This window comes from Oryctolagus cuniculus, chromosome 18 (genome assembly GCF_051225735.1).
Source record: "Oryctolagus cuniculus isolate XC-2025 breed Fujian yellow rabbit chromosome 18, ASM5122573v1, whole genome shotgun sequence".
Classification (NCBI taxonomy): domain Eukaryota; kingdom Metazoa; phylum Chordata; class Mammalia; order Lagomorpha; family Leporidae; genus Oryctolagus; species Oryctolagus cuniculus.
Genome location: NC_142884.1, coordinates 59,778,512 through 59,804,998, shown reverse-complemented (window position 1 = coordinate 59,804,998; position 26,487 = coordinate 59,778,512). Strand labels below are relative to the sequence as shown.

Genomic DNA, 26,487 nt, shown 5'->3' with positions numbered 1-26,487 from the left:
GAGGAGCCGGCGGTGGCGCTCGGCCGCGGCTTTGCTGTTCTTTGCGCGGCAGGCGCAGCCATGGCGGAGCCCGGGAAGCTGCTTAAGGAGCAGAAGTACGATCGGCAGCTGAGGTGAGCTGGGCCTCTCCTAGCCGAGCGGGTGGGCCAGCTGGTTCTTTTGCGTCCGGGCCAGGCCTAAGCGCGCGGGCGACGCTGTTGGGCCTCCCTCGGGCCTCCCGCCAGGCCGCGCCGGGCCGTGCGGGGCGCCGAGAACCGGGGCTCTGGGCTTCGGACGGGGGTCGTGGGAGCTCAGTGGGGGCCAGGACTGTCTTCCCCAGAAGGGCGCCCCGCCCGCCTTGCGGGATACGGCTCAAGGTGCGCGGTCCCCAGCGTCCCGCGGGGCTCCAGGGCTACGCCGACCCCGCCTCGCTGCTCTCCACCCCTTGGTTTTGCAGAGTGGGGGGACCCGGAGTACCCCATCTCGGCCTTCCAGAGCGGCACCGGCGTTAGGTATTGTTGTAGGTCAGCGCTGTCCAGTAGAAATACCAGACATAAAATGCTGGCATGTGAGCCACGTATGTGCATATTGTAAAATCTCTAACATGCACATTAAAACGTAAAAAGAAACAGGTGAACTTTTTTTTTTTTAATAATCATTTATTGGAATCCAGTCAATGTGGAGTCGATATGCACAGTCTACTTTTGTCTCCACTGTTGTTTGCACATCAGGTCTTGTCCACTTACAGCACGTCTCCGTGCAGACTCTCTCGTTCCTGGTGCTCAGTGGCCACCGTAGCTAGTGGCTACCTTGAGGGATAGTGCAGGTGGCAGCCGCGGGGCGGTCCCTGGCTGCTCCCCACCCTCACTTCTTCTGGCACTCCCCCTTGGGTATTCACTGGGCATCTTCTATGTGTTGATGCAGTGGAGGTAACAACAGTTTTAGGCCCCCTCCTTCTGCTAGCCCCCCCCCCCCCCACAGTGAGGCAAAGTTATGGGAATAATAGGTCCCTAAGGACTGGAACTTTATTTGCATTTGTGGCCAAGGGTTGTATGGGGGTCACGGCACTCTGCCTTTTTTTTTTTTTTAAGGATTTATTTATTTGAAAGAGTTGGAGAGATAGATAGGTTCCTTCCATCCATTGGCTTGCTCCCCAGATGGCCACAATAGCCAGGCCAAAGCCAGGAGCCAGGAGCTTCTTCTGAGGTTCCCACGTGGGTGGCAGCGGCCCAAACACTTGGGCCATCTTCCATGGTTTTTCCCAGGCCATTAGCAGGGAGCAGGACCGGAAGTGGAGCACCAGGGATTCAAGCTGGTCCCCTTAGGGGATGCCAGCATCACAGGCGGTGGCTTTCCAAATAGGAAAACTGAGTCTTGGAGAAGTAAATGGCTTGCCAGCGTCCCCCAGGTTTTAAACCAGGATGTAAACCAAGGCCCTCTGGCTTTTTCGGAACTGCTCCTCAGCCACCTCATCCTCAAGCTCCCAGGCTTCTGTGGAAAGAAACAAGGTGTCTGTCAGCGGTTCCTGTCACAGACTGAGTTGTCTTGTAAATCCTTGGCGTTCTGCAGCTGCAGCAGTAGGTGACAGAGCTGAGCAGGCCTTCGAGGTTCTTAAACAACTGTAACAGAAGAGGATTTTTTTAACTGAGTCCCTACCATTTAAGGGCCCACCTTCAGCTTTCACAGCGAGAATGGGTTCCTGGTTCTGAAGTGTCAGAGGGAAGTAGTTAGCGGCAGAGCTGCCTGGGGGCGGTGCTGTAGCATACTGGTTAAGCCATCGCCTGCCACACTGCTGGCATCCCACATGGGTGCTGGTTCGAGTCCTGCTGCTCCACTTCTGACCCAGCTTCCTGCCAAGGCGCCTGTGAAAGAGACAGAGGAGGGCCCAAGTTCTTGGGCCTCCGAACCCATGTGGGAGACCTTGATGATGCTCCTGGCTTCTGCCTGGCCCAGCCCTGGCAGTGGTAGCCATTTAGGGAGTGAACCACTGGATGGAAGTTCTCTCTCTCTCTGCAACTTTGCCTTTCAAACAAATAAAAAATAAAATAAATCTTAAAAGAACAGTGCAGCCAGACAGCAATCAACAAGGCCCTGGTTCTCCTTCCTCAGGCTGGCAGGAAGAGTGGAGAGGATTGCTTTCTTGTTTGGGCCCTTGTTTGGAATGTTTTACCTAGAGGCGCCCCAGTGTTCTTAGGATTATACTCCAACCAGTTGAGCATCTGTCAACCACATGTCAGTTGTCTTCTCTGTGCCCTACTTTTATGGGAAAAAAAATAGATGTTCCCAGTCCATCTGGTTCTTCCAGGTTATTCTTCCATTCATTTGACAGCCATTCAGCCTTCAGCTATCTTGGGTAAGGCACTGTGTTCCAGTGGTGAACATTGGGGGTGGTCTGGGCCCTTACAGAGCTTGGGAAGAGTGGAGAGGTGGCTGATCTGCAGATGTACGCCACATGAAGCAGTTGGTTGAGAAAGGCTGTGGACAGTGCACCGACTTAGTAAGGGGGACCTACTTTAGATGAGCTGATAGAAGGCACGTTATCAGTCTTTCTGCCGGTTCTTTGGGCTGCTTACACTGGCTAGTGACAGAACTTTCTATATGCACAAGAAAGATAAGTTAGTTAATAGGTTTCCTAGGTGAAGGTAATCAGGTTGTCCTAGAAGCCACGATACTTGGTGATCATGTACCTTGTCCTGTTAATGATATGCCTGTGTGAATCAGGTCTTACCATACATTTCTGACTCTTACTACATCTCTCTGAATGCATGTGTCTTCTATTAGTCCTTTTAGAATGTTCATTGAATACTATTTTTTTTTTTTAATATTTATTTGAAAGGCAGAGCAAGAAAGAGGGAGAGACAGAGAGATCTTTCCATCTATTGATTCACGCTGCAAACAGCTGTAATAACCAGATCTGGGCCAGGCCAAAGCCAAGAGCCAAGAACTCCATCCTGGACTCCCATATGGGTGTCATGGGCCATGCTCTGTTGTTTTCCCAGGCACATTAGCAGGAAGCTGGATCATAAGCAGAGTAGCGAGGACTAAAACAGGCCCTCTGATGTGGGATGCTGATGACACGAGGGGGGATCCGACCTGCTGTGCCACACTCTGACGCCATGCACTGTGTTTTAAAGCATTACTGCAGAAGCTGATGTGAGGCTTTTCAGGTGATAACTCAGTTTTCTTGGTAAAGTTTTTGCTTACTCTCCTAGTGTCAGGATCTTAAGTGCACTGGATCCTAGTAATTTCAGGAGAAACGAATTGGAGACAGACTAGGTTTTAAGCCCAAGACACTTTGTTGATGTTAGTGAGTATATCTAAAGGCTTTCTGTTCTGTAAATTATGTGGCATAAAAAGAGTAATGGATAAGGAGCCAGCTGGAAGACCAAGTTTCTAGTTCTGAGTTGACTCTGCCCCATAACTAACTATGAAAGGCGTCATCAAACAGTCTTGGGTTACTCAGCCGTGTAATCTCGTAGAAACCTGCATTCCTGTCTCACGTGTTTGGTGTGGTTTTCACATCACTTACACTGTGCGAGACTCTTAAAGATCAAGATCACTGTTTGAATAAGAAATTTGTATTTTTATGAAACGTTTTTAAAATGTTGAATTGTGTCTTGTTTTGTAGGTTGTGGGGTGATCACGGCCAAGAGGCTTTAGAATCTGCTCATGTTTGCCTGATAAATGCAACAGCCACTGGAACTGAAATTCTTAAAAACTTGGTACTGCCAGGTGATGCAGTTCAGCAATTCCGTTCTGAATTTGTTTCTTTAACATACTGACCTAGAAATGCATACTCTTGCTTGACGCTCAGGTGTTGGTTCTGTCTCCAGGTATTGGCTCATTTACAATTATTGATGGCAACCAGGTCAGCGGAGAAGATGCTGGAAACAAGTAGGTTCCGTTCTTTTAGGGAAGGCAGCATGTCAGTCGGGGTGACTTGACTTTCTGGTGGAATTCCTCACGTTTGGGATTATGACGAGGGGGAAGTGAGTTAGAACGAGTAAAGTGCTAGCCTAGCATCTGACAAATGGGCCGTTAAGAACAGGCACCCAGCATATGGTCTTTATTATTAATAGGAATATGTTTGTGAAATCTGGATACTTCCTAAGCCCTCGCATTAATTCCTAGACGTTAGGATGTAATGCGCAATAATCACATTTCTGGGTTATAAGATTAATAAAGACAATACCTTTTATTTTTAGTGCCTTCTAAGCCTAGGTCAGGTCTCTCTCTAAACTGTGCTTTCCGTAAAAATGCTGTTTTAGCAATGGCTTGCATGTCATTCTTGAGTGATCATATTTAGACTTTCAGAGCGTTCCCACAATTGGACTTCGTTTACTTTCTTGATCTCCCTTAGTATTTGCCAAAAGCAGCAATAAGAAAACACAAGGAAAATTAGGACTTAATTAGTATTTTATTTTGACGTTTTTTTCCTTGGGTAGTAGTGCAATTTTTTTCTGTCCATAACACAGTTTATTCACTGGGATTTGGAGAGAAAAAAAATCTAGTACCTTTGCTTACTCGGTTGGTTGAGGCAGGGTGGGATAAGATTAGTGTCTTTTTGTTATGGAGCTGGTGAACTTGTGCCACAAAAAGGTGCCGCTTCCTCAGGCCATCAGGAGGACACGTGTGGGAGGAAACCTAAATACATCTCATAGCTCCCTGCAAAGGCACATGCTTCTACGCCATTGCTCAGGAGTGGACCACTCGTTCTAGGGAATGTGAACAGCTGTTAAATGGGCCAGCGGGTTCCACGGTGAAACAAGTTTGAGACATGGGTCACAGGAGGTTAAGATTCCTCTTCTATACGACCTTAATATGTATGTTACGAATTTCGAAGAGGGAACTACAAGTGATGTTTCTCAAACTTTTTTAGCCAGGGAGTTCTTTTCTCTCAGAGCATCTTGTAAAGTTTGTATTCTGTGGTACATATTTTTGGAAAATGTGATTTAATAGTCTATCTTTGTTTATAAGTTTCACCTGATTTTCTTCCTCCAAAAAGACTATTAAGATCTGTAATCAAGATATGGTTTGTTTTTACTATGAATGGACTACATATGCTATTACAAGTAACTTTTCTTATATAGTAAAATATACCTTTAATTTTTTTTGTTCTTTCACTTTAGTTTTTTCCTTCAAAGAAGCAGTATTGGCAAGGTAAACAACAAATATATTATAGAATGTAGATGTGTGAGCATCTGATGGTGCCGCTGTGGTTTAATCCTTTGCAAAGCTTTGACTTTAAAAGGAGCATATTATTTCTCTGAGAAAAAAGTTAGCTTATTTTTATAATCTTGTAAATCTTTATATGTTTGGTAGTGTAAGAATTTAGAAGTAAGGGCCAGGTTTTGCGGTGCGGCAGGGTAAGCTGCCATTGTTTGTGACACCAGAATCTCCTATCACGTGTTGGTTTGTATTCCAGCTGTTCCTCTTTTGTATGGTTTCCTGCTAATGTGCTTTGGAGGCAGCAGATTTTGGCAAAAGGGGTTTATAAGGACTGTCTGTTTTTACACCGTCCTGTACTAAAGCTAAATCTTCAGTAATACTCCTTCAGAGGATGGGTATTGTTAAAAGTTTTATTAAAGTTAGCCATAAGATCCTTTCATAATATATATTTAAAATAAGAAATCTTTTTTAAAAAAAAAAAGATTTATTTATTTATTTGAAAACCAGAGATACAGAGAGAGAAGGAGAGAGAGAGAAAGAGATCTTCCATCTATTGGTTCACTCCCCAAATGTCTGCAGTGCCTGCAGCTGGGCTGACCCAAAGCTAGGAGCATCTTCTGGGTCTCCCACGTGGGTGCAGGGGTCCAAGCAGTTGGGCCATCTTCTGCTGCTTTTCCCCTCACGCTAGCAGAGAGCTGGATTGAAAGTGGAACAGCCGGGATTTGAACTGGCACCCATGTAGGATGCTGGCACTGCAGGTGGAGGCTTAACCTGCACCACAGTGCTGGCCCTGCAAATAGGAAATCTTACAAAACTGTATCAGTCAAATGAATAATGTCCTGAATGGAAATGACTGTTAATGATTGAACGTTCTTGGACTGAATTGTAGGCATGGGAGGTTAGAGTGACTCTAAACTTGATCTAGGATATCCCTGTTTGCTGCTCAGAAATTTTTGGTCATTTGTCTAATCAGAAAAGTAGCATGCAAATAATGTGATCACTTAAGAGTTTTGAATAATGATGTGTTAGCTCTGTTTTAAATAATATTCTGATACTCAGTTTAAACACGATAGCAAGCAGAGTTGTCATACCTGTGCGTGAAATTTGGACAAGTTTACAGCGTGTTTGCCTGATATGAAAGTTTTGGGGGTTATGTTGTAACTAAGTGTTTTCTAATTCAAGCCAAACATTTTGTTTTTAAAAAGAATCGAGCTCAAGCTGCCATGGCATTCTTACAAGAACTAAATAACGATGTCTCTGGAAATTTTGTGGAAGAGGTACAATACATAAATGCATTATTATTTTTCTGAAAATTTTTAATAATATAAAGCCTTATAAATTTAGAATTTTGAATCTTTATGTCATTATGTTTAGAATCTTTGCCTCATTTATTCTAAAAATAAAAAAAGAAATAGCTTAATTATTTCTGCCATTTTTAATATGATTGTGAAATTATTGGATTTTTTTCCCTTGTCTTATTTAGAGTCCAGAACACCTTCTAGACAATGATCCTTCATTTTTCTGTAGGTTTACTGTTGTGGTTGCAACTCAGCTTCCTGAAAGGTAAATTTTTATGTTAATATGTTTTTATTTTTATTTTTTAAGACTTATTTTACTTATTTGAAATATATTTACAGCAGTTAAATGGGATAGTGATTGTTTTATTTTTCAAATTTTATTTTTATCTTATTTTTAAAGATTTATTTCTTTATTTGAAAGGCAGAGTTACAGAGAGGCAGAGGCAGAGAGGCAGAGAGAGATCTTCCATCCGCTGGTTAACTCCCTAAATGGCTGCAATGGCCAGAGCTGGGTTGATCTGAAGCCAGGAGCCAGGAGCCAGGGGCTTCATTCGGGTTTCCCATGTGAGTGCAGGGGCCCAAGGATTTGGGCCATCTGCTGCTTTCCCAGGCGCATTATCAGGGAGCTGGATCGGAAGTGGAGCAGCATCCTATGTGGGATGCCTGCACTGCAGGCAGCAGCTTTGCTTGCTAAGCCACGGTGCCAACCCCTGTGATAATTTTTAGTGATTGGAACTAGTTAGGGTCCTTTGTTTGGTCTGTGGTTGAGACTCCAGCTTGGATGTCTGTGTCCAGTATCAGAGTACTTGGGTTTAGTCCCCAGTTGCAGCTCCTCATTGCAACTTCCTGTTAATGTGGACCCTGCAACATGGTGGTGATGGCTCAGGTGGTAGGGTTCCTGTAATCCATGTAGAAAACCTGGTTTGGGTTCCTGGTTCTTGGCTTTAGCCTTAGCCATTACCAGCATTTGAGGAGTGAACAGATTGGAATTCTCTGTCTCTGCCTCTCAAATAAATAAGTAAAACAAAAGCAAAAAACTAGTTAGAATTAGTTATAGACATTTTGGGGGTGTGTATGCATGGGCTTTGTAAGTATTTTTGTCTATTGTTGACTTGTTCAGAAAGTATATTTCAATAACACTCACTCTAATACAACAGCCTAGGGTTTCATGTCTCTTTAGTCCAAAAGATACACTTTGAGACTGCACCCCCTTGTGGAATTGCCTGCTTTTTGGTGTCTTCTTTACTTGCTTATGTAAATGAATTGAATATATCTCTGCATTTATTATTAGTAGGAAAACTGCTTTGTTTAAGGCATTTTCACGTTGGCATGTTTCACATACATCCATTTGCTTGTGTTTCATATTTACTTTGCTTTCCTTTTCAGCACATTGCTACGTCTAGCAGATGTTCTCTGGAATTCCCAGATCCCTCTTTTGATCTGTAGGACATATGGACTAGTTGGTTACATGAGGATCGTTATAAAAGAACATCCAGGTACAATTGTTGAGCATATGGAACTTGTTATTGGTTGCTTTAGCTACAGTTTTAGAAACTTGACAATTTAGAAAGTCAAATTTTAATCACAAAGTCAATTTTTAGCAGCATATCTCCCATTATCAGACTCAATACACTTTTAATTTACTGCTTCCTTTAGATAGTATTATAGAAAGATTTAAAGCAGGAAATACAACAGGTGTAACTCCTTCATCTCTAGTTGGCTACACAAGTACCCATCTTTTTACCTCTGAACCAACGTCGGGTTTGTAAGGCTGCCACAGGAGAGAGCCGAGGTGGCAGGGTTGCCCTGACACACAGAAGTGACACTAGCTTTCCCCTCCAGTCGTTTATGCCAGTCTCATGTGGGTCTTAGGTTTCCCATTTCAGGTGCAATTCTACACAAGAAGCAAGGCATTTACCTAAATGTTGTTCCTCAAGACAGTGTTGTAAGAGACCAAAGTCATTCATTAGCAGGCTTGTATCAACTCAGAGATGATGTTAGCCTCTTAATTATGAAATTATAATCTTAGGTTATCATAAAATTTTTAGTCAGTATACATACAGTGCCTTTATCTGCTCAAGAAAATGTTTTCTTTCTGTGCCACCATGAGCGAGGCACTCTGCTAGGTCAGTGACAGCTGTTGACTTTGGTAGCATCACTGAGGAGTGGTATCTGAAGATAGGGAGGAACTTCTGGCACAAGGTGGCGGCCATTTAAGAGTTATAAGTGAGAGAGAGACAAAAAATTAAAAAAATTTTTTTTTACATGGATCACTCTGAAGTTGAGAGAATGAATGGATTTAAAGTGGTAAAGACGGGAGGCAAGTAAGAGAGAGTGAAAGCCCCTGACTTAGGGACAGTGTTACAGGATGGGGGAGGAGGGGTAGATAATGATGAAAGTCAGCATTGCTGGCTCCGTACCACCTGTATGTGGATTATTTCATTCACTCTTTCAGAAACCTTTGTAAGGTAGAGTATTATATCTGTTTTTTACTGCTGATGCTGAGGCACAGAGAGATTAGGTTATTACCTAGGTCGCATGGTTAGCAAGTGACAGAAGTAGGCCTGGCTCTAAACACTCACTGAAATTTCATTCCTATACTTTCCCATGTGGACAGCAGTGTGCAGAGTGAGGTCAGGAGGTGGGGACTGACTGACGTAGGAGCTCAGGAAGCAGGAAGTCAAGGACGACCACTGGGTTACCAGGGAAGAGGTCTAGGCAGGCAGTCAGGCTGTCTCTTGAAGGCCAGAAGAAGGAGGGTAGGTTGTTAGCTGTAACTTGCCAGGTAGATAAACTCTGTTCTAAGGAACTTTGTTTTTAACTTTTATTAAAACTTAAGATTTAACCCTTAAGGTTAATGTATTTTACTATGTGTAAATTGTACTTCAATAACAAAAATATCTTTTAGGCCTCATACCGATTTAAAAATTAGAGATTTCTTTTTTTTTTTTTTTTAATATTAAAGTTTAATGGCAAGAAATGCACTTGATAGAGCAGGTGGGCATCTCAGAAAAGAACTGAGAGTGTAGCCTGCATTCGTACAGGAGTTTTTATGTATTGGGAGACGGGCCCTCTGTTTTCTCCTCCTTCCTCACTGTCTGGGATGTCTCACTGGGTGGAGGGCAAAATTCTAGATTTCCAAGTTCCTGTAAGGTGGTGTCACGCCAACAGTATCTAGAGAATTACATTTCTTTTTTTTTTTTTTTTTTTTTTTTTTTTTTTTGGATTGACTCACAGTAATAGAGTCTCATCCAGATAACGCACTAGAGGATCTACGCCTGGATAAGCCATTTCCTGAACTGAGAGAACATTTTCAGTCTTACGATCTGGATCATATGGATAAGAAGGTTGGTAGTGTGTGTGACCTTACTTTCATAGATAGACTTGAAGGTTTGTTTTTTTTTAAGATTTATTTATTTGAAAGGCTGAGTTACAGAGAGGCAGAGAGAGAGGGAGAGAGGTCTTCTACCTGCTAGTTCACTCCCCAAATGGCTGCAACAGTCGGAGCTGGGCTGATCGAAGCCAGGAGCGTGGAGCTTCTTCCTAATCTCCCATGAGGGTGCAGGGACCCAAGGACTTGAATCATCTTCTGCTGCTTCCCAGGCCACAGCAGAGAGCTGGATCGGAAGTGGAGCAGCTGGGACTTGAACCAGCGCCCGTATGGGATGCCAGCACTGCAGACTGGAGCTTTAACCCAGTGAGCCCTAGGGCCGGCCCCTAAAGTTTCTTTAACTTAAGGTTTTTGAATTGATACCGAAGTGAGAATTTACTGCAAGTCTCCATTTTCCTGTCATCAGATTACCCAGTAACATTTTACTCTATTTATCTTCAGTAACTTTATTTTCTCCCAAAATTAAAGAAATATATTTATTGATGAAAAGTATATAAACTGAACATGTGCCACCTGGGTCAAAAATAGGGCATGAGTGTATCCCAGGAATCCTCTTCATAGCCCTTTTCTCAACAATTGAACGTACTTTAGAAAAGTTTGAATTCGGGTTGGGTGTTTGTTGAAACTGATTCCTCTGGCAACTTATTTTTAGTGTTTGAAAATTACAAAAGCAACTGTATTCTTCATTAGAAAAATAATGTGATTTATAACAGACTATACAAATAGTGTATTTTTCCCCACTTACATATTAAATTGCACATATTTATTTGGCTCCCAGGAAACACAGCAGGTCCTCTTGTCTTAGTCTAGGGTTGGTGTGGCAAATTGAGAGATCTGAACGATGTAATCCCTGAGACTGTTTTCGGGGTGGTAAAATGGGGACAGTAGTAGTGCACACCTTGCATACCGGGATTTAGTTGGACACTGCCTCTCAAAACAATGTGTGAAGTAATTTTTACTTAGCCAACTCATTCTCTTCTATTACTCTGCATAAATTAGGAGATGATCATAAGTACTGTTTTTGTTAAAAATGAGTATTGTAGTAAAGAATTATGCTAATTTATACTGATGTTTTCTTTGATCTGTTTCTCATTTTTAGGACCATAGCCATACGCCGTGGATTGTGATCGTAGCTAAATATTTAGCTCAGTGGTATAGTGAAGTATGTCCTTTTTTAAAAATAGAAATTCCATGTGATTGCATTTTTACTTTATTATAAAATATTTCCTTAAGTGAATGGGAGATTAATTTTTTTGTAGGTTGCAGGGCAGATGAACATTTTAAAATTTAACTCTAGCAGTTCCTCTTTGAGTAATGATACTTTTATTAACAAAGTGAAAATTGAATAAATGTCATTCTGAAACTGACTGTGGGGACTGAATGTAGAGAAATGGCCCAGGTTCCTTTTCCTATCAGGCGAGCCTCTGATTTCACTGAGGTACATAGTTGATGAAATCTCATGTGGAGATGGGGGAAATTTTCGTATTTTGAGTTTTATAACTAGATTCTTAAAATTTTTAACCAATTTAGACTAATGGACGAATACCTAAAACCTATAAAGAAAAAGAGGACTTCAGAGATTTGATTAGACAAGGTAATACTGTGGGGTGTGATTAAGTATTGTATAAAGTTTGAAAATCAAATTGTTTGAAGCAAATATTTATGGGATTTCTATTGATAACTTTATCAAATTATGCCATTATGAACTTTTCATTTTGCTCTTTTTTCTGGGGGAGATAAAGGAGCCACTCCTTGTATAATATGAAAAACTAATGCTAAGCCATATTTCTTAAGTTCCAAGATTTTGACCCCTTCAGAATCTGACAGGGTTTTGTAATGTTGAGGGAATGGGCGTGAGAAGGAAAGGGCTGTGGTTTGCTGACTGGTTCCTATTCTAACAGGAATCCTGAAGAATGAAAGCGGGACTCCTGAAGATGAAGAGAATTTTGAAGAAGCCATTAAAAATGTGAACACTGCACTGAATACAACACAGGTAGTAAAGAGCTGCCGAGGGGTCCATATAAGGTGTTTTCTGATGTGAAACAGTTGATTACAATGATTTAAGTCAATACATCTAAATATATATTTAGAAATAAGCATTTCTAGTACAGTTTGAACACTGTTTTTACTAAGATTTTGTGTTGTCCTTGTTAAAATGGATGTTAGTGGTTCAGCATATAGGAGTGATAGAATAATTTATATGAATTATTTGAAATTCATAATTTCAAATTGTAATTACTTGGAGGTGAGGTTATAAAATGAAGGTGCTGTTTTGCTGGCCCAAAAAAGTGTTGCCTAAAAAGTTAAATCTTGTTTCCCTGGATTTGCTTCTGACAACAGTGATTTGAATATCATGGAAGATATTCTTTATGACATTGTATATGGTTTGAAAGTTATTTGGAGAATAATTCAGATGTCTTTTGTTTAATGGTGGTTTTGTTGTTGAAGTCTGACCAGTGAAGTTTTTGGAGAGCTTTGGAATAACACCTGGTAGTTTAAGCTAAAAATTTCTTATAATTAAGAGTAAAAATGCTAACACTACAAACTTTTGTAGGCAAAGAGGCATTGTTACTGAGTAATAAAAGTGTGTGTTTTGTGTGTCAATTTTCTGGGGGGATGAAAATTTTATGTCTTAATTGGGATGATGGATGAGAATGCATAGGTGTGCTTAAAATGCATCAAACTGTGTATTGAGGATCTGTGCATTTTACACTGAATATATAATTTACCCAAATAAAAAAATACAATGTTCTAGTGATTAAGGAACAGTAACTAAGTAAACACATACAAATGTTCTAGTTGCTGTGAACAAAATTAGAGCAGAACAGAGGGAAAGTCCGATAGGGTTGGAGGAGTCTAGGATTAGAAGGCAATTTTAAATGGGGGGACAGGGTGACTCTCAGAGTCTCTTTTATGCTGAAGCCTGGGTGAAGTGACGTGCGGGAATCTGGTAGCTATTCAGGTGGAGGAGCACCTGTGCCCAGGCCCTGAAGTGAGCTGAGGTCTAGCATTTGTTCACGGCCCAGTAAGAAAACTGATGTGATTGGAGTGAAGTAGAGCAGGCAGCCGGTGTTGGGAAAAATTTGAGACCGAAAGGGCCAGATCATCAGGGCCTTGCAGGCCATTGCATGTTGAGCAGGAAGGAGACCAATATACTTTACATTTCTAAGAGGTCATTCTGACTGACAAGGGGAGATGAGAACGTCAGGGATCAGGAGTGGAAGCAAAAAGACCAATGAGGAGGTTGCCACTCAGTCAGATTTCTTCTCACACAACACAAGAATGAAAGCTTATAAGGTGTGTAGTTTGTATTATTAATGTATGATGCAATAAACCTCCATGTGGTACTAATTCTAAATAAAACTAAATAAATCATAAGTTTGTATTTGAGACAGTTTGAGAATTCAAAGAACGTATTTGAAGAAGTAGCATTGACATTACAGGTGGGAAAATTCTTAGTATAAGTAAATGTTTCGTTTCCTTTGATAGATCCCAAGCAGTATTGAAGATATATTTAATGATGATCGCTGCATAAATATCACCAAACAGGTAATGATAACAAAAAGTAAAAATGATTTTGTCTAAAAGTTTGGATCAAAATAAGGTGCCTCTGAATGTTAATTTTTTTAAAAAGATTTATTTTATTTAATTGAAAGACAGAGTTACAGAGAGAGGTAGAGACAGAGAGAGGTCTTCCATCTGCTGGTTCACTCCCCAGATGGCCGCAATGGCCGGAGCTGAGCCGATCCGAAGCCAGGAGCTAGGAACTTCTGGGTCTCCCACAAGGATTTGGGCCATTTTCTGCTTTGCCAGGCCATAGCAGAGAGCTGGATCAGAAGAGGAGCAGCCAGGACTAGAATCGGCACCCATATGGGATGCCAGCGCTTCAGGCCAGGGCTTTAACCTGCCACACCACAGTGCTGGCCCCTGAATGTTAATTTCTTCTTAATTCTTTTAGACTCCTTCATTTTGGATTCTAGCTCGTGCCTTAAAGGAATTCGTGGCCAAAGAAGGTCAAGGAAATTTACCTGTTCGAGGCACAATTCCTGACATGATTGCAGATTCGGGCAAATATATAAAACTGCAAAATGTGTAAGTTGCTATTTTCAAACTATGTAACTGACAAATTTGTTCATATTAGAGTTGAACATTTTATCACTCAGAAATCAGTCTCTTATAATCTCATTGCTTTAGAAATATGCTGAAGAATTTAGGGGGCACTTTTTTTCTTAAAAGACTGTTTTTTTTTTTTTTAAGATTTATTTTTTTTTATTTGAAAGAGTTACAAAGAGAAGAAAAGGGAGAAGAGGGGAGAGGGAGAAAGAGAGAGAGAGGTCCTCCATCTGCTGGTTCACTCCCTAAATGGGCACAACGGCCGGAGCTGTTGATCCGAAGCCAGGAACCAGGAGCTTCTTCTGGGTCTCCCATGCAGGTTCAGGGGCCCAAGGACTTGGGCCACCTTCTGCTGCTTTCCCAGGCCATAGCAGAGAGCTGAATCGGAAGTGGAGCAGCTGGGACTTGAACCAGCGCCATATGGAATGCCATTGCTACAGGCTGGGGCTTTAACCCGCTGTGCCACAGCGCTGGTCCCAAGACATTATGTTTTTCTGCTTGAAAAAGTTTTAGGTTGAAAACAAAATTGAGTGGAAAGTACAAAGAATTCTCATATATCCACCAGAACATAGTTTTTATCACTTACTCTGGGTTATGAACTGTTCTGTGTATTAACTAATCTAATACGTACATTGGGTTTACAACAGCCTCATGAGAGAGACTGAATGTCTCCATTTTGCAGAACAGGAAACTGAGGCACAGAAAAGGTAACTTATTCTGCTAAATGACAGACCAGGATTTGAACTCCATGAAACATAACTCCAGAGCCGTCTCTTGCATATTTCCTCTAACTTAAAACTAAGACTTTAGATTTGATGGACTCTCTATCATTAATATTCTATAGTTTGAAGTGTCCGTAACCAGAGTGACACCTGCTACACAGGCATCACTAGCCTGAACCCAGGTAGGCTGTTGTAGGGATAGGCCTCCCTAGGTGTTTCCTTTGAATGGATGAACCCAAGGCTGCAGGTTTGGTTTCCTCAGGAGCCAGATAGTGTCACACACACATGCTGGTTCCACAGACAGACTGTGCTTTTCATTTCAGTTACTGTCTAGCAGATCTTCCTTTGTTGGCCTGGCCCATGAGTGCAACTTGGGCAGGGCCCACAGAGAGCAGAAAAAAGTGTGAAGAGGTAGTCAGCTTATACTCTGATTATTTCTTAATAGACCTAAAGAAAATTTTTCCATGAATTTATAAATACTTGATTTAACTCCTTGGACTTAACTTGAAGGAAGCGAGTCATGTTCTTCAGTAGCATGTTTTCTCATTCCTCTGTCAGAGGCCTGGGTCATGCATTCATGGATCGCCCAAGCAGCAGTTTCTAAGTTGGGTACTGTTAATTAAAACTAAAGAGGGAGCCTGGATTTTAGGGAGCTTATTGCCAACCCTGGGAAATCCCCAACACTGACAGGTGCTGCTGGTGGTATTTCCCGGCATTTTCACATTTTGTATGTTGCCAGACCAATGTTTTTGTCTGCTTCAGGGTGATAATTAAATTTTGCTAATTAAAAGTTTTGCTAATAGTTGCTTTTGTTGTCCTTCCCCAGTTACCGCGAAAAAGCAAAGAAAGATGCTGCCGCTGTGGGGAATCACGTGGCCAAGCTGCTGCAGTCCATTGGCCAGGCAAGCTGCTGGGCACACTCGCCTTTGATGTGCATCTCTGTAGAGGCCTGATCACGTAATTCCAGCGGGAAGGAGTTCAGAGACCGAGGGCTTGGCCCTGGCTCTGTCTCCTCCTTGCCCGCCTAGGGGAAAAGCCAGTTACAGGGAGACGGCGTTTTTAAGGTGCTCTCCCAGCTCTGAGAAAGCCTCCCCGTCCTACAGCTATTGGCTTTGTGCTGCACCCTCTGTTAATCTTTTCTGTACCGAGCAAAAACCTGCATTTATCTCTTTACAGGCACCAGAATCCATTTCAGAGAGAGAATTAAAGTTGCTCTGTAAGTCCGCTTGAATTAGCTTATTTTACCGTATAAAAATTGCCACAGGGAACATTCCTAGGAGTTTTAAACGGTTGGAATTTTGAATTTTTTGTGGTCTTAATGGCATAGATATATAATTATCAGGTAAAGTTTTTTTTTTTTAATCTTTCATAATACAGAAGATATTTTAAAACTTGGTCAGAGGTAGAACATATCTATGACAATGCTAAAAGGACATGAAGGTCAATTAATTGAAAATTGTCATTAATGTAGAATTATTTTCAGCTTGTTAATTGTAAGTAATTTGGGAAATTTTATTTGAAGACTGGTTTTGAAGTCGTGAGTCACATATACATTGACAGTACTGATTTTTTAAAGATTTGTTTATTTGAAGGCAGAGTTACAGAGAGGCAGAGGCAGAGAGAGAGACAGAAAGGTCTTCCATCTACTGGTTCATTCCCCAGATGGCCGCAGTGGCTGGAGCTGCGCTGATCTGAAGTCTGGAGCCAGGAGCTTCTTCTGGGTTTCCCACGTGAGTGCAGGAGCCCAAGGGTTTATGCCATCTTCCACTGCTTTCCTAGGCCATAGCAGAGAGCTGGAATGGAAGTGGAGCAGCCAGGATTCAAACTGGCACCTGTATGGGATGCTGGTGCTGCAGGCGGTGGCTTTACCCGCTATACCACAGCGCTGGCCCTGACAGTATTGATTTAAAAACTCACCTTGACCTGTGTTGAGTGACTGATGGAATTAAAAATTTTGCTGTCTAGTTTCAGAGTGGCTAGACTCCTGGGGTCTCTTCTGTCTGACTCATTTTCTTTTATTCAAAAATAACTTTCAGGGGGCCAGCACTGTGGTGTAGTGGGTAAAGCCGCCACCTGCAGTGCCAGCATCCCATATGGGTGCTGGTTCTAGTCCTGGTTGTTCCACTTCCTATCTAGCTCTCTGCTATGACCTGGGAAAGCAGTAGAAGATGGCCCAAGGACTTGGGCCCCTGTACCCATGTAGGAGACCCAGAAGAAGCTCCTGGCTTCGGATCAGTGCAGCTCCAGCAGTTGTGGCCATCTGGGGAGTGAACCAGCGGATGGAAGACCTCTCTCTCTCTCTCTCTCTGTCTCTCCTTCTCTCTCTGTGTAACTCTGACTTTCAAGTAAATAAACAAATCTTTTTTAAAAATAACTTTCAAAATAATAATAAAACATCTATTTTCATGTCATGTGATGATTTTTCCCTATAGCTACTATACCTAGTCCCTATAGAAGTTTCTATTCTGCATGTTATCTGTTTTTTAAAAAACTTTTTTTATTTTCATTTTATTTGGAAGGCAGAGAGAGAGAAAGAGAGGTTCCAGCTACTGGGTTCAGTCCCCCAGTGCCACAGCAGTGTAGGAGATGAAACAGGCTGAAGCCAGGAGCCTGGAACTCAATGTAGGAGTCTCCCACAATGGATGGTAGGGACCCATGAACTGGAGCCATTGCCGGCTACCTCCCAGGGTACCATTAGCAGAATACTGGAATTGGAAGCAGAGCTGAGATTTGAACCCAGACACTCTAATGTGGGAATGCCAGCATCCCAAGTGATATGTTCACTGTTATGCCAAATGCCTGCCCCTGTGTTTCCCATCTTAATGTAGCCTTATTCAAGCTTCCCATTTCATGACTTTTCCACAATGCCTACTTAGGCTCAGTTTTATTGTTTTGTACTATTACATGTTATGTACCTTGTTTCTGAATTAGTGTTTGTTCTATTAGACAATAGCAGATTAAAAGCTGGATGTTGGTTATTTGGGAGTTTATTATTCTGTTCTGTCTACTTCAGGGTATGTTTAAAGTTTCCGTAATATAAAATCTTTATGAATAAAAAAAGTTGGGACTGGTGCTGTGGCATAGCAGGTAAAGCTGCTGCTTGCAGCACTGGCATCCCATGTGGGCGCTGGTTTGAGGCTTGGCTGCTCCACTTCTGATCCAGCTCTCTGTTAATGTGCCTGGGAAAGCAGCAGAATATGGCCCAAGTGCTTGGGTCCCTGTTCCTCATGGGAGACCCCAAAGAAGCTCCTGACTCCTGGCTTTGGACTGACAGCTCTGGCTGTTGGAGCCATTTGGGGAGTGAACCAGTGGATGGAAGATTCTCTCTTCTCTCTGTCTCTCTCTAACTCTGCCTTTAAAATAGATAATTAAATCTTTTAAAAAATTTTCAGGTACCAAGAGCACACATTCTGTTTTAGGACTACTTGTCCATAATACGGGAAACCATTATTGAGCCATCTCAGGCACTGTGCTCTGTACTTGATACACTTGTCATGTTTGATCTGCAGAAAACTCTCAAAGCTAAACAATATTATTCCCATTTTACAAATGAAAACTGAGGCTCAGAGAGGTTCTGTCACCTTCTTAACCAGTACTGAACTCTTGTAGTGCCAGGGATACACATTTAAGAGAATTTGTGTTCTGGTGTCTTCTCTGCTAACCTCTAGGGCCTAATGGAAGATGTTTCTTCACATTCTCCTATCTGTGGAGGATATTTGCAGCATTTTCTGTTTGTAAAATGACCTTTGATTTGGAATATTCTTCCATCTTAACCATTGTTTCCATGGTGTCTTTCCTGTGCTCAGGCAGCAATTCTGCGTTTCTTCGAGTAGTAAGATGTCGGTCCTTAGCTGAAGAATATGGTTTGGATACAGTTAACAAGGATGAAATTAGTAAGTATCAATAGCCTTTTAATGCTAGCTTGATTTAATTAATTTTAAAGATAACAGATTTTATATACCTATTATATAAACTTAATTTATACATGAAATCATATTGGCATCAGAATCTGTTGTAAGATATGCATAAGAGCTAAATCAGGATGTTACTGCTGCAGTAGAGATTGTGACTCCAGCTAATGTTCATAACATGGGATCACATCTTAATGTATCTCCTCTTATTTTGTTGCTACTCATCATTTTCTATTTTATTGTTAAAAATTGTAGTCAGTTGTCTTCTATCTTGAAATTTGATTATATAGTGAATTTACCCCCTCATTGTTTGTAAGTTGTGAATTACTGAAATAACACTGAATTTTTCCTTTCCCCAGTTTCCAGCATGGACAGTCCAGATAATGAGATAGTATTATATTTAATGTTACGGGCTGTTGACAGATTTCATAAACAACATGGTAGATATCCAGGTAAGAATAACAAGTGAATTACCAAATACAACAAAATCTTGAATAGACATGTAAATTGAACCCTAAGTGTTTTCATGGTGTTTACAAAGTGTTGCTTGAATATCACGTTGTAAACAGATTGCATCTATAGTTTATCCCAGTGAATCCTAGTGAGGAGCTACCATTTGTTTTTTTAGTGTTTGATTCTAAACCATTACAGGAGGAATGTTGGTAGCATGGGTATAAAAGAAAACTTTTTTTCTGTCAGTTTCCAAGGTTTACTTCTAAGAAGGACCCTGAGTTTAATTTAGTGGAGTAGGAAAGCCAGTGACTTCTGAACTCAGAACTCTGGACAATGTAGAGATGTCTTTGTTCAGTCTACATTTTTTGTTATCTACAAATGTAGTAATTGGAGAATTGGGATAATTTCAAAGATGGACTGTTGCTCAGAATATATTTATCTTTTGATAATTTTAATTGTACAGGATTATTGCATAGCAACCTAAGCTCATCATAAAACTCAGTGCCCCACCTGGTGCCATGTGCCACCAAGGATATTGGGCAAGCTTGCCAGAAGAAATAAAGGGGATAAATATCCATGTGTGTTGCCTTTTTTGTATTATTTGATTAGCATGGTTTTGAGTTACCTTGTATACAGCAGACCACTCCAGAACTTAGTGGTCTAAAATAATATGCAGTCTAATCATTTGTGGGTTGAGCTCAGACAGTTCTCTTTGGGGAGGGGGTCATCTCATAGAGTTACACAGTGGAGTCATCTGGAAGCTTGATTGAGTTAGATTGCAGGAAGACATTTTCACTCCCGTATCTGTCACCTTAGAACAGTGGAAGCATCTAAACGTTGGTCAGGCATCTCTCCACTGGGCTGGGCTGGGCTTCCTTTTAGCATGGCAGTGCTAGGGTAGATGTTGGGTTTTTTTTTGTTTGTTTGTTTGTTTGGTTTTTTTTTTAATTTGAAAGGCAGAGTTAGAGAGAGGGAGAGGGGGAGGGAGAGGTCTTCATCCGATGGTTCAGTCCCCAGATGGCCGCAAGTGCTGGAGCTGCGCTGATCTGAAGCCAGGAACCAGGAGCCTCCTCCAGGTCTCACATGTGGGTGCAGGGGCCCAAGGTTTCCTAGGCCATAGCAGAGATCTGGATGGGAAGTAGAGCAGCCGGGACCCGAACCGGCATCCATATGGGATGCTGGCACTGCAGGCGGTGGCCTCACCCGCTATGCCACAGTGCTGGCCCCTAGGGTAGACTTCTTTTTCGTTTTGTTTTGTTTTTTCTTTCTTTTTTTTTTTTTTTTTTTTTTGACAGGCAGAGTGGACAGTGAGAGAGAGAGACAGAGAGAAAGGTCTTCCTTTGCCGTTGGTTCACCCTTCAATGGCTGCCGCGGCTGGCGCGCTGCGGCCAGCACACCATGCTGATCCAATGGCAGGAGCCAGGTACTTATCCTGGTCTCCCATGGGGTGCAGGGCCCAAGTACTTGGGCCATCCTCCACTGCACTCCCTGGCCACAGCAGAGAGCTGGCCTGGAAGAGGAGCAACTGGGACAGAATCTGGCGCCCGGACCGGGACTAGAACCCGGTGTGCCGGCGCCACAAGGCGGAGGATTATACCTAGTGAGCCGCGGTGCCAGCCCCTAGGGTAGACTTCTTACATGGTGACTGGCTTCCCTAGAGTTAACTCTCCAGAAGCACCAAATGGAAGGTACTAGACTTTCTGGTCTTGGCTTAGAAGTCATAATGCTTTACTTAGATTGTGTTCTGTTGGCTTCACAAGGCCAGCTTAGATTAAGAGTGGGAGGGAGTTACGTGAGGGCATGAAAGGGGTTTATAGCATGAGAGACTAGCTGTGGCAGAACTGGCTTTGGAGTTAAATTGGACCCCATCCAAGCTCTATCACTTACTGATGTCACTGTTTCTTTCCAAGTATCAGTTTTCTTATTTACAGAAAGGCAGAAATAATATCTACTCTATTGGATTGTAAAGGGTTAACTCCATTCACTGTTAACACATGGCCTAGCACCCTGTATGTACTCAGTGAAGACTCTGTTATGAGAAGAATAGTGATAATAATTTTTAAACCATTGATGCTGGTTTAATATAATAACCAAAGATATTGATTATTTTTGTAATACTTGAATAGTATGATGATTGTATTTTTCCTTCCAGTAGTAATATCAGCAGCTTACCTTGGGAGACATTATAGTTTCAACATTAAAAACTGCCTGGACTTACTTCCTAGTTTTACTGTTTATGAGCTAAGTAAATTAATCTGTGCCTCAGTTCTCTCAACTGTAAAATGAGGACAGTAGTACCTATTTTATAGAGTTGTTGTAAGGATTAAATAAATTTTTTTAATTTATTGTTTAAGGAGTACAAATTTAAATTTATAAACACATACTGTATATGGATAGTATGTAACATTTATGAATGTTTGATAAGTGTTACCTGTTATAGCTTTATTTCCTCAAGGTCATCTAATTTCTTACATATACATAATACAGATCATAATTTGCCTAAATGGTATAAATAGGACAGCAGTTTTTTATTCATTCAGTTCTTTTATCAATTAATTACTAGATATTATGTGCCAAATACTTTTCTAGGCATTGGGTGTCAAACAGGGGACAAAGGTTTATTGAACTCAAAATTTTAATAGATTTTAATTATAGATATATGCAAGTATTGGTCTCATACTTTCCATTATTTTTGTTTTATCTTCACTTCCGTACCTTACTGTTTTGACTAGAATACCCAAAACTGAATTAAGTAAAAAGGTAGCCATTAATTTTTAGTTATGATTATTTTAATGAAAATGAATTTATATAATTAATTTATATGTATTTTTAGGAGTGTCTAACTATCAAGTTGAAGAAGATGTAGGAAAGTTGAAGTCTTGTCTCACTGGCTTCCTTCAGGAATATGGGTTATCTGTAATGGTGAAAGATGATTATATCCATGAATTGTGAGTATTCTTCAGGGCATATGAGACAGAATCTCCCACCTGTCCTAAGGCTGATCTAAGGTCATGTGTCCATCCTTTCCTGTAGTTGCCGATATGGAGCTACTGAGCCACACACCATCGCTGCGTTCTTGGGGGGTGAGTTCCAAGTTGAGATCATATTTATATGACTAGAATTTGCCTATATTAAAAACTGAAGGTTTGTTTTGTTTTCTGCTTCTTTATGTTCTGTAACGTTTTGCATATGCTATTATTACCTCACTTCCGTCAGGTTTTGTGGTTTTGTTTAAGTGTGATCCTCTCTTCCAGGCCATCCGCAATTCCCTTCTTTACAACTGGCTGCTGCCTCTTGCACTCCTATCCCCTCTTTCTTGCTTTTCCCCTTAGCACTCATGGTCCTGTGATATAGTATACTTTCTGTTTATTTGGAAATCATCTGTCTGTCTGCCAAAATGTAGGCACCATGGGCAAATGAATCTTTTATCTTTTTCCTGCCTACTGTATTCTTAGTGCCTAGAACATTGTGGAACAGATCCTGAAGTTTTTTAAAGGTTTATTTATTATTTATTTGAAAGGCAGAGTTACAGAGAGAGGGAGGGACAGAGAAAGAGAGAGTGAGAGCTCTTTCATCTGCTGTTTCACTCCCCAAATGGCTGCAACAACTCAACTTGGGGTGTGCTGTGTCAAAGCCAGGAGCCTGGAGCTTCTTCCAGGTCTACCATGTGGGTGCAGGGGCACAAGGACTTGGGCTGTCCTCTGCTGCTTTCTCAGGGCATTAGCAGGGAGCTTGTTTGTAAGTGGAGCAGGTGGGTCTCAAACTGGTGCCCTTATGGGATGCCAGCATTGCAGGTGGCAGCTTTATCTGTTACACCACAAAACTGGCCCCCAATTAAAAAATCTTTTTTTTTAAAGATTGACTTGAAACGCAGAGTTACAGAGAGAGAGGGAGAGACAAAGAGTGAGGTGTTCCCATCCACTGGTTCACTCCCCAAATGGCTGCAACAGCTAGTTCGAAGCCAGGAGCCAGGAACTTCTATGAGTGCAGAGGCCCAAGTACTTGGACTGTCTCCTCCGCTGATTTCCCAGGAATATTAGCAGTGAGCTGGATCTGAAGTGGAGCACCCAGGACTCAAACCGCTGTCTATATGGGACACAGGCTTTACCCTATATGCCACAGCACTGGCCCTAATCCTTAAATTTTATCAAGTCGATGAATATCTGTGAAAGAGGAAGCTTCAGATTATAAAAAAAGATCCAGAATATTTTTTAAAGATTTATTTATTTATTAAAGATGGAATTACAGACAGATCTTCCATTTGCTGACTCACTCCCTAAACGACAGCCAGGAGTCAGGAGCTTCATCCAGGTCTCCCACATGGGTGGCAGGGGCCCAAGTACTTGGGGCATCTTCTGCTGCTTTCTCAGGTGCATTAGCAGGGAACTGGATCAGAAGTGGAGCAACTGGGACTTGAACTGGTGCTCATATGGGATGCTGGCATTGGAGGTGGTGGTTTAACCCACTGCACCACGATGCTGGCCCTCTTTTGTTGGTTTTGAGTAGTTATTACAGCCTGGCAGTATCTCATGTAGATTCTTTTAGGTATTACCAATGTTTTAGAACATAATGTACTTTTATCCTTTTTTATTCTAAATCAGGCAAAAGGTAAAATTCAAATGCTTAAGCCAGAAGGGTGCTCTTTGAGAATCTTTTTGCCTCTGAATCCATTTAAAAAGTCCTGTCAGGGCCGGCACTGTGGCATAGCAAGTAAAGCTGTCACCTGCGGTGCTGGCATCCCATATGAGCGCCAGTTTGAGTCTCGGCTGCTCCACTTCCGATCTGCTATGGCCTGGGAAAGCAGTAGAAGATGGCCCAAGTCCTTGAGCCCCTGCTCCCATGTGGGAGACCCAGAAGAAACTCCTGGCTCCTGGCTTCAGATCGGCGCAGCTCTGGCTGTTGTGGCCAGTTGGGGAGTGAACCAGTGGAAGGAAGACCTCTCTCTCTCTCTCTCTCTCTCTCTCTCTCTGCTTCTTCTCTCTGTGTAACTCTGACTTTCAAATAAATAAATAAATAAATCTTTAAAAAAAATTCTGTCAGTAATACTACAGTTTAAACTTTGCTTTGTTCACTTTCTGTATCTTGCCAATCTTTTTAAGCTACTGTAACTAAAAATGCTTCATTGTTTTAAATAATAGCAATATCCATTGTATGAAATAGCCAAAATAAAACTTTTACAACATAGTTATAAAAATTATACTTTTAAATTTTTTTATGACTCAGTAAGTTATGCCTGTTTTGGATTACTTTTAAATAACTTTGCTTTGGGGAGGTTTTATATAGAATTGAATATGTTTATAGCATTCTTGAAGATTATTCTTTTAAAGATTTGCTTTTCCCTCTTTTCCTTGCAGGAGCTGCTGCTCAAGAGGTTATCAAAATAATCACCAAACAATTTGTAATTTTTAATAATACTTATATTTATAGTGGCATGTCACAAACCTCAGCAACTTTCCAGTTGTAGAATAAGCACTTTGTGTAGTGTGTTAATGATTGAAGCTGTAATTGCCTTCAGGTTGTGCTCTTATCTGTAAAATTGTGCTAAAGGAAAGCCGTCAAATTGTTTCCTTAATAAACATTTTGTCATTTGTAATAATGTGGTCTTGTTCTTTGTTGGGAGCGGCAAGGAAGCAATCATTTTCCCAAAGAGTAAAAGCTATCCCTTTCCAGTGAAGTTCATTAACACTGATGGGCTTGCTCTGTCAAGGCTACTTACCATAGATATCTTTTGTGTTTCATCAGAAATAGGTTAAATATTTTTTTCTTACCATCTTAACGAATTTAAGCCATATGCAGATTGCAGCTATGGATGGACATTTAAGGACATTTGTTAAAGCGACTAGAATTTTTTTTTAAAGATTTATTTATTTACTTGAAAGGCAGAATTAGATAGAGCAAGATCTTCCATCCATTGGTTTATTTCTCAGATGGCTGCAACAGCTGGAATTGGGCCAGGCCAAAGCCAGGAGCTTTATCCGGGTCTCCCACATGTGTGCAGGGGCCCAGTGACTTGGGCCATCTGCTGCTGCTTTCCCAGACACATTAGCAGGGAGCTAGATGGGAAGTGGAGCAGCAGGGACTCGAACCTGCACCCATATGGGATGCTGGTGTTGCAGGCAGTGGCTTTACCCACTGGCCCTGTGACTATAATTTTAGAAAATATTTCCATTTGTGGAGTTTATCAGAAAATATCGCCATCCCTGTATGTGGTGTTATCTAAACTTGGGTTTTGCTGATTACACCTTAAAATTTATGTGGTCATTCCATCCATAGTACATAAAAGCTCAAATTTCACTTAACTGGGGGCAGGCATTTGGCACAGCAGTTAAGATACCACTTGGAATGCCAGCATCCCATATCAGAGTGCCTTGGTTCAAATTGTGCCTTAGCTCAAAGTTTTTGCTAATGCATGCCCTGGGGGTGAGCAGGTGATGGCTCAAGTATTTTGGGTCCTTGCCACCCACATGAGAGACCTATCTTTTTTTCTTTTTTTGTTTTTTTTTTTGTTTTGCTTTTTTTTTTTTTTTTTTTTTTGACAGGCAGAGTGGACAGTGAGAGAGACAGAGAGAAAGGGCTTCCTTTTGCCGTTGGTTCACCCTCCAATGGCCACCGCGGCTGGCGCACCACACTGATCCGATGGCAGGAGCCAGGTACTCATCCTGGTCTCCCATGGGGTGCAGGGCCCAAGTACTCGGGCCATCCTCCACTGCACTCCCTGGCCACAGCAGAGAGCTGGCCTGGAAGAGGGGCAACCGGGACAGAATCCGGTGCCCCAACCGGGACTAGAACCCGGTGTGCCGGCGCCGCAAGGCGGAGGAGTAGCCTAGTGAGCCCCGGCCCTTTTTTTTTTTTTTTTTTGACAGGCAGAGTGGACAGTGAGAGAGAGAGACAGAGAGAAAGGTCTTCCTTTGCCGTTGGTTCACCCTCCAATGGCCACCGCGGCTGGCGCACTGCGGCCGGCGCACTGCAGCCAGTGCACCGTGCTGATCCAAAGGCAGGAGCCAGGTGCTTATTCTGGTCTCCCATGGGGTGCAGGGCCCAAGCACTTGGGCCAATCCTCCACTGCACTCCCTGGCCACAGCAGAGAGCTGGCCTGGAAGAGGGGCAACCGGGACAGAATCCGGCACCCCAACCAGGACTAGAACCCGGTGTGCCGGTGCTGCAAGGCGGAGAATTAGCCTAGTGAGCCACAGCGCCAGCCAAGAACTATCTTGAATTCTAGACTTTTGGCTTCTGCCAGGCCCAGCCATGATTGTTAACGGCATTTGGGGAGTGAACCAGTGGATGTGATACGGGGGAATGAAGCAAGGAGTTAGGTTGGGATACATAAAACTGGAGGAATTTTTTTTCAAATTCCTGTGTAGCACTGCATTGTAACTCCACCCCTTTACCAGTCAGGCCTGTACACCCACTTTCCCATGATGCATGTGTCTCGTCTAGGACCAGGAAGG

At 42.1% G+C, this 26,487-nt stretch overlaps 1 protein-coding gene across 1 annotated transcript; it reads left to right on the top strand.

The window, feature by feature from the left end:
• NAE1 (NEDD8 activating enzyme E1 subunit 1) lies at positions 1-24,629 on the top strand. Its single transcript, XM_002711557.6, has 20 exons — positions 1-113; positions 3,608-3,711; positions 3,813-3,873; positions 5,109-5,139; positions 6,354-6,425; positions 6,632-6,711; positions 7,833-7,942; positions 9,684-9,793; positions 10,937-10,999; positions 11,368-11,431; positions 11,739-11,830; positions 13,327-13,386; positions 13,796-13,929; positions 15,499-15,574; positions 15,849-15,888; positions 18,479-18,565; positions 18,943-19,035; positions 21,870-21,984; positions 22,070-22,119; positions 24,391-24,629. Exons 1-20 carry the CDS (start codon positions 61-63, stop codon positions 24,498-24,500), a joined length of 1,605 nt encoding a protein of 534 aa, XP_002711603.1. The 5' UTR covers positions 1-60; the 3' UTR covers positions 24,501-24,629.
• The last annotated feature ends 1,858 nt before the right edge of the window (positions 24,630-26,487 follow it).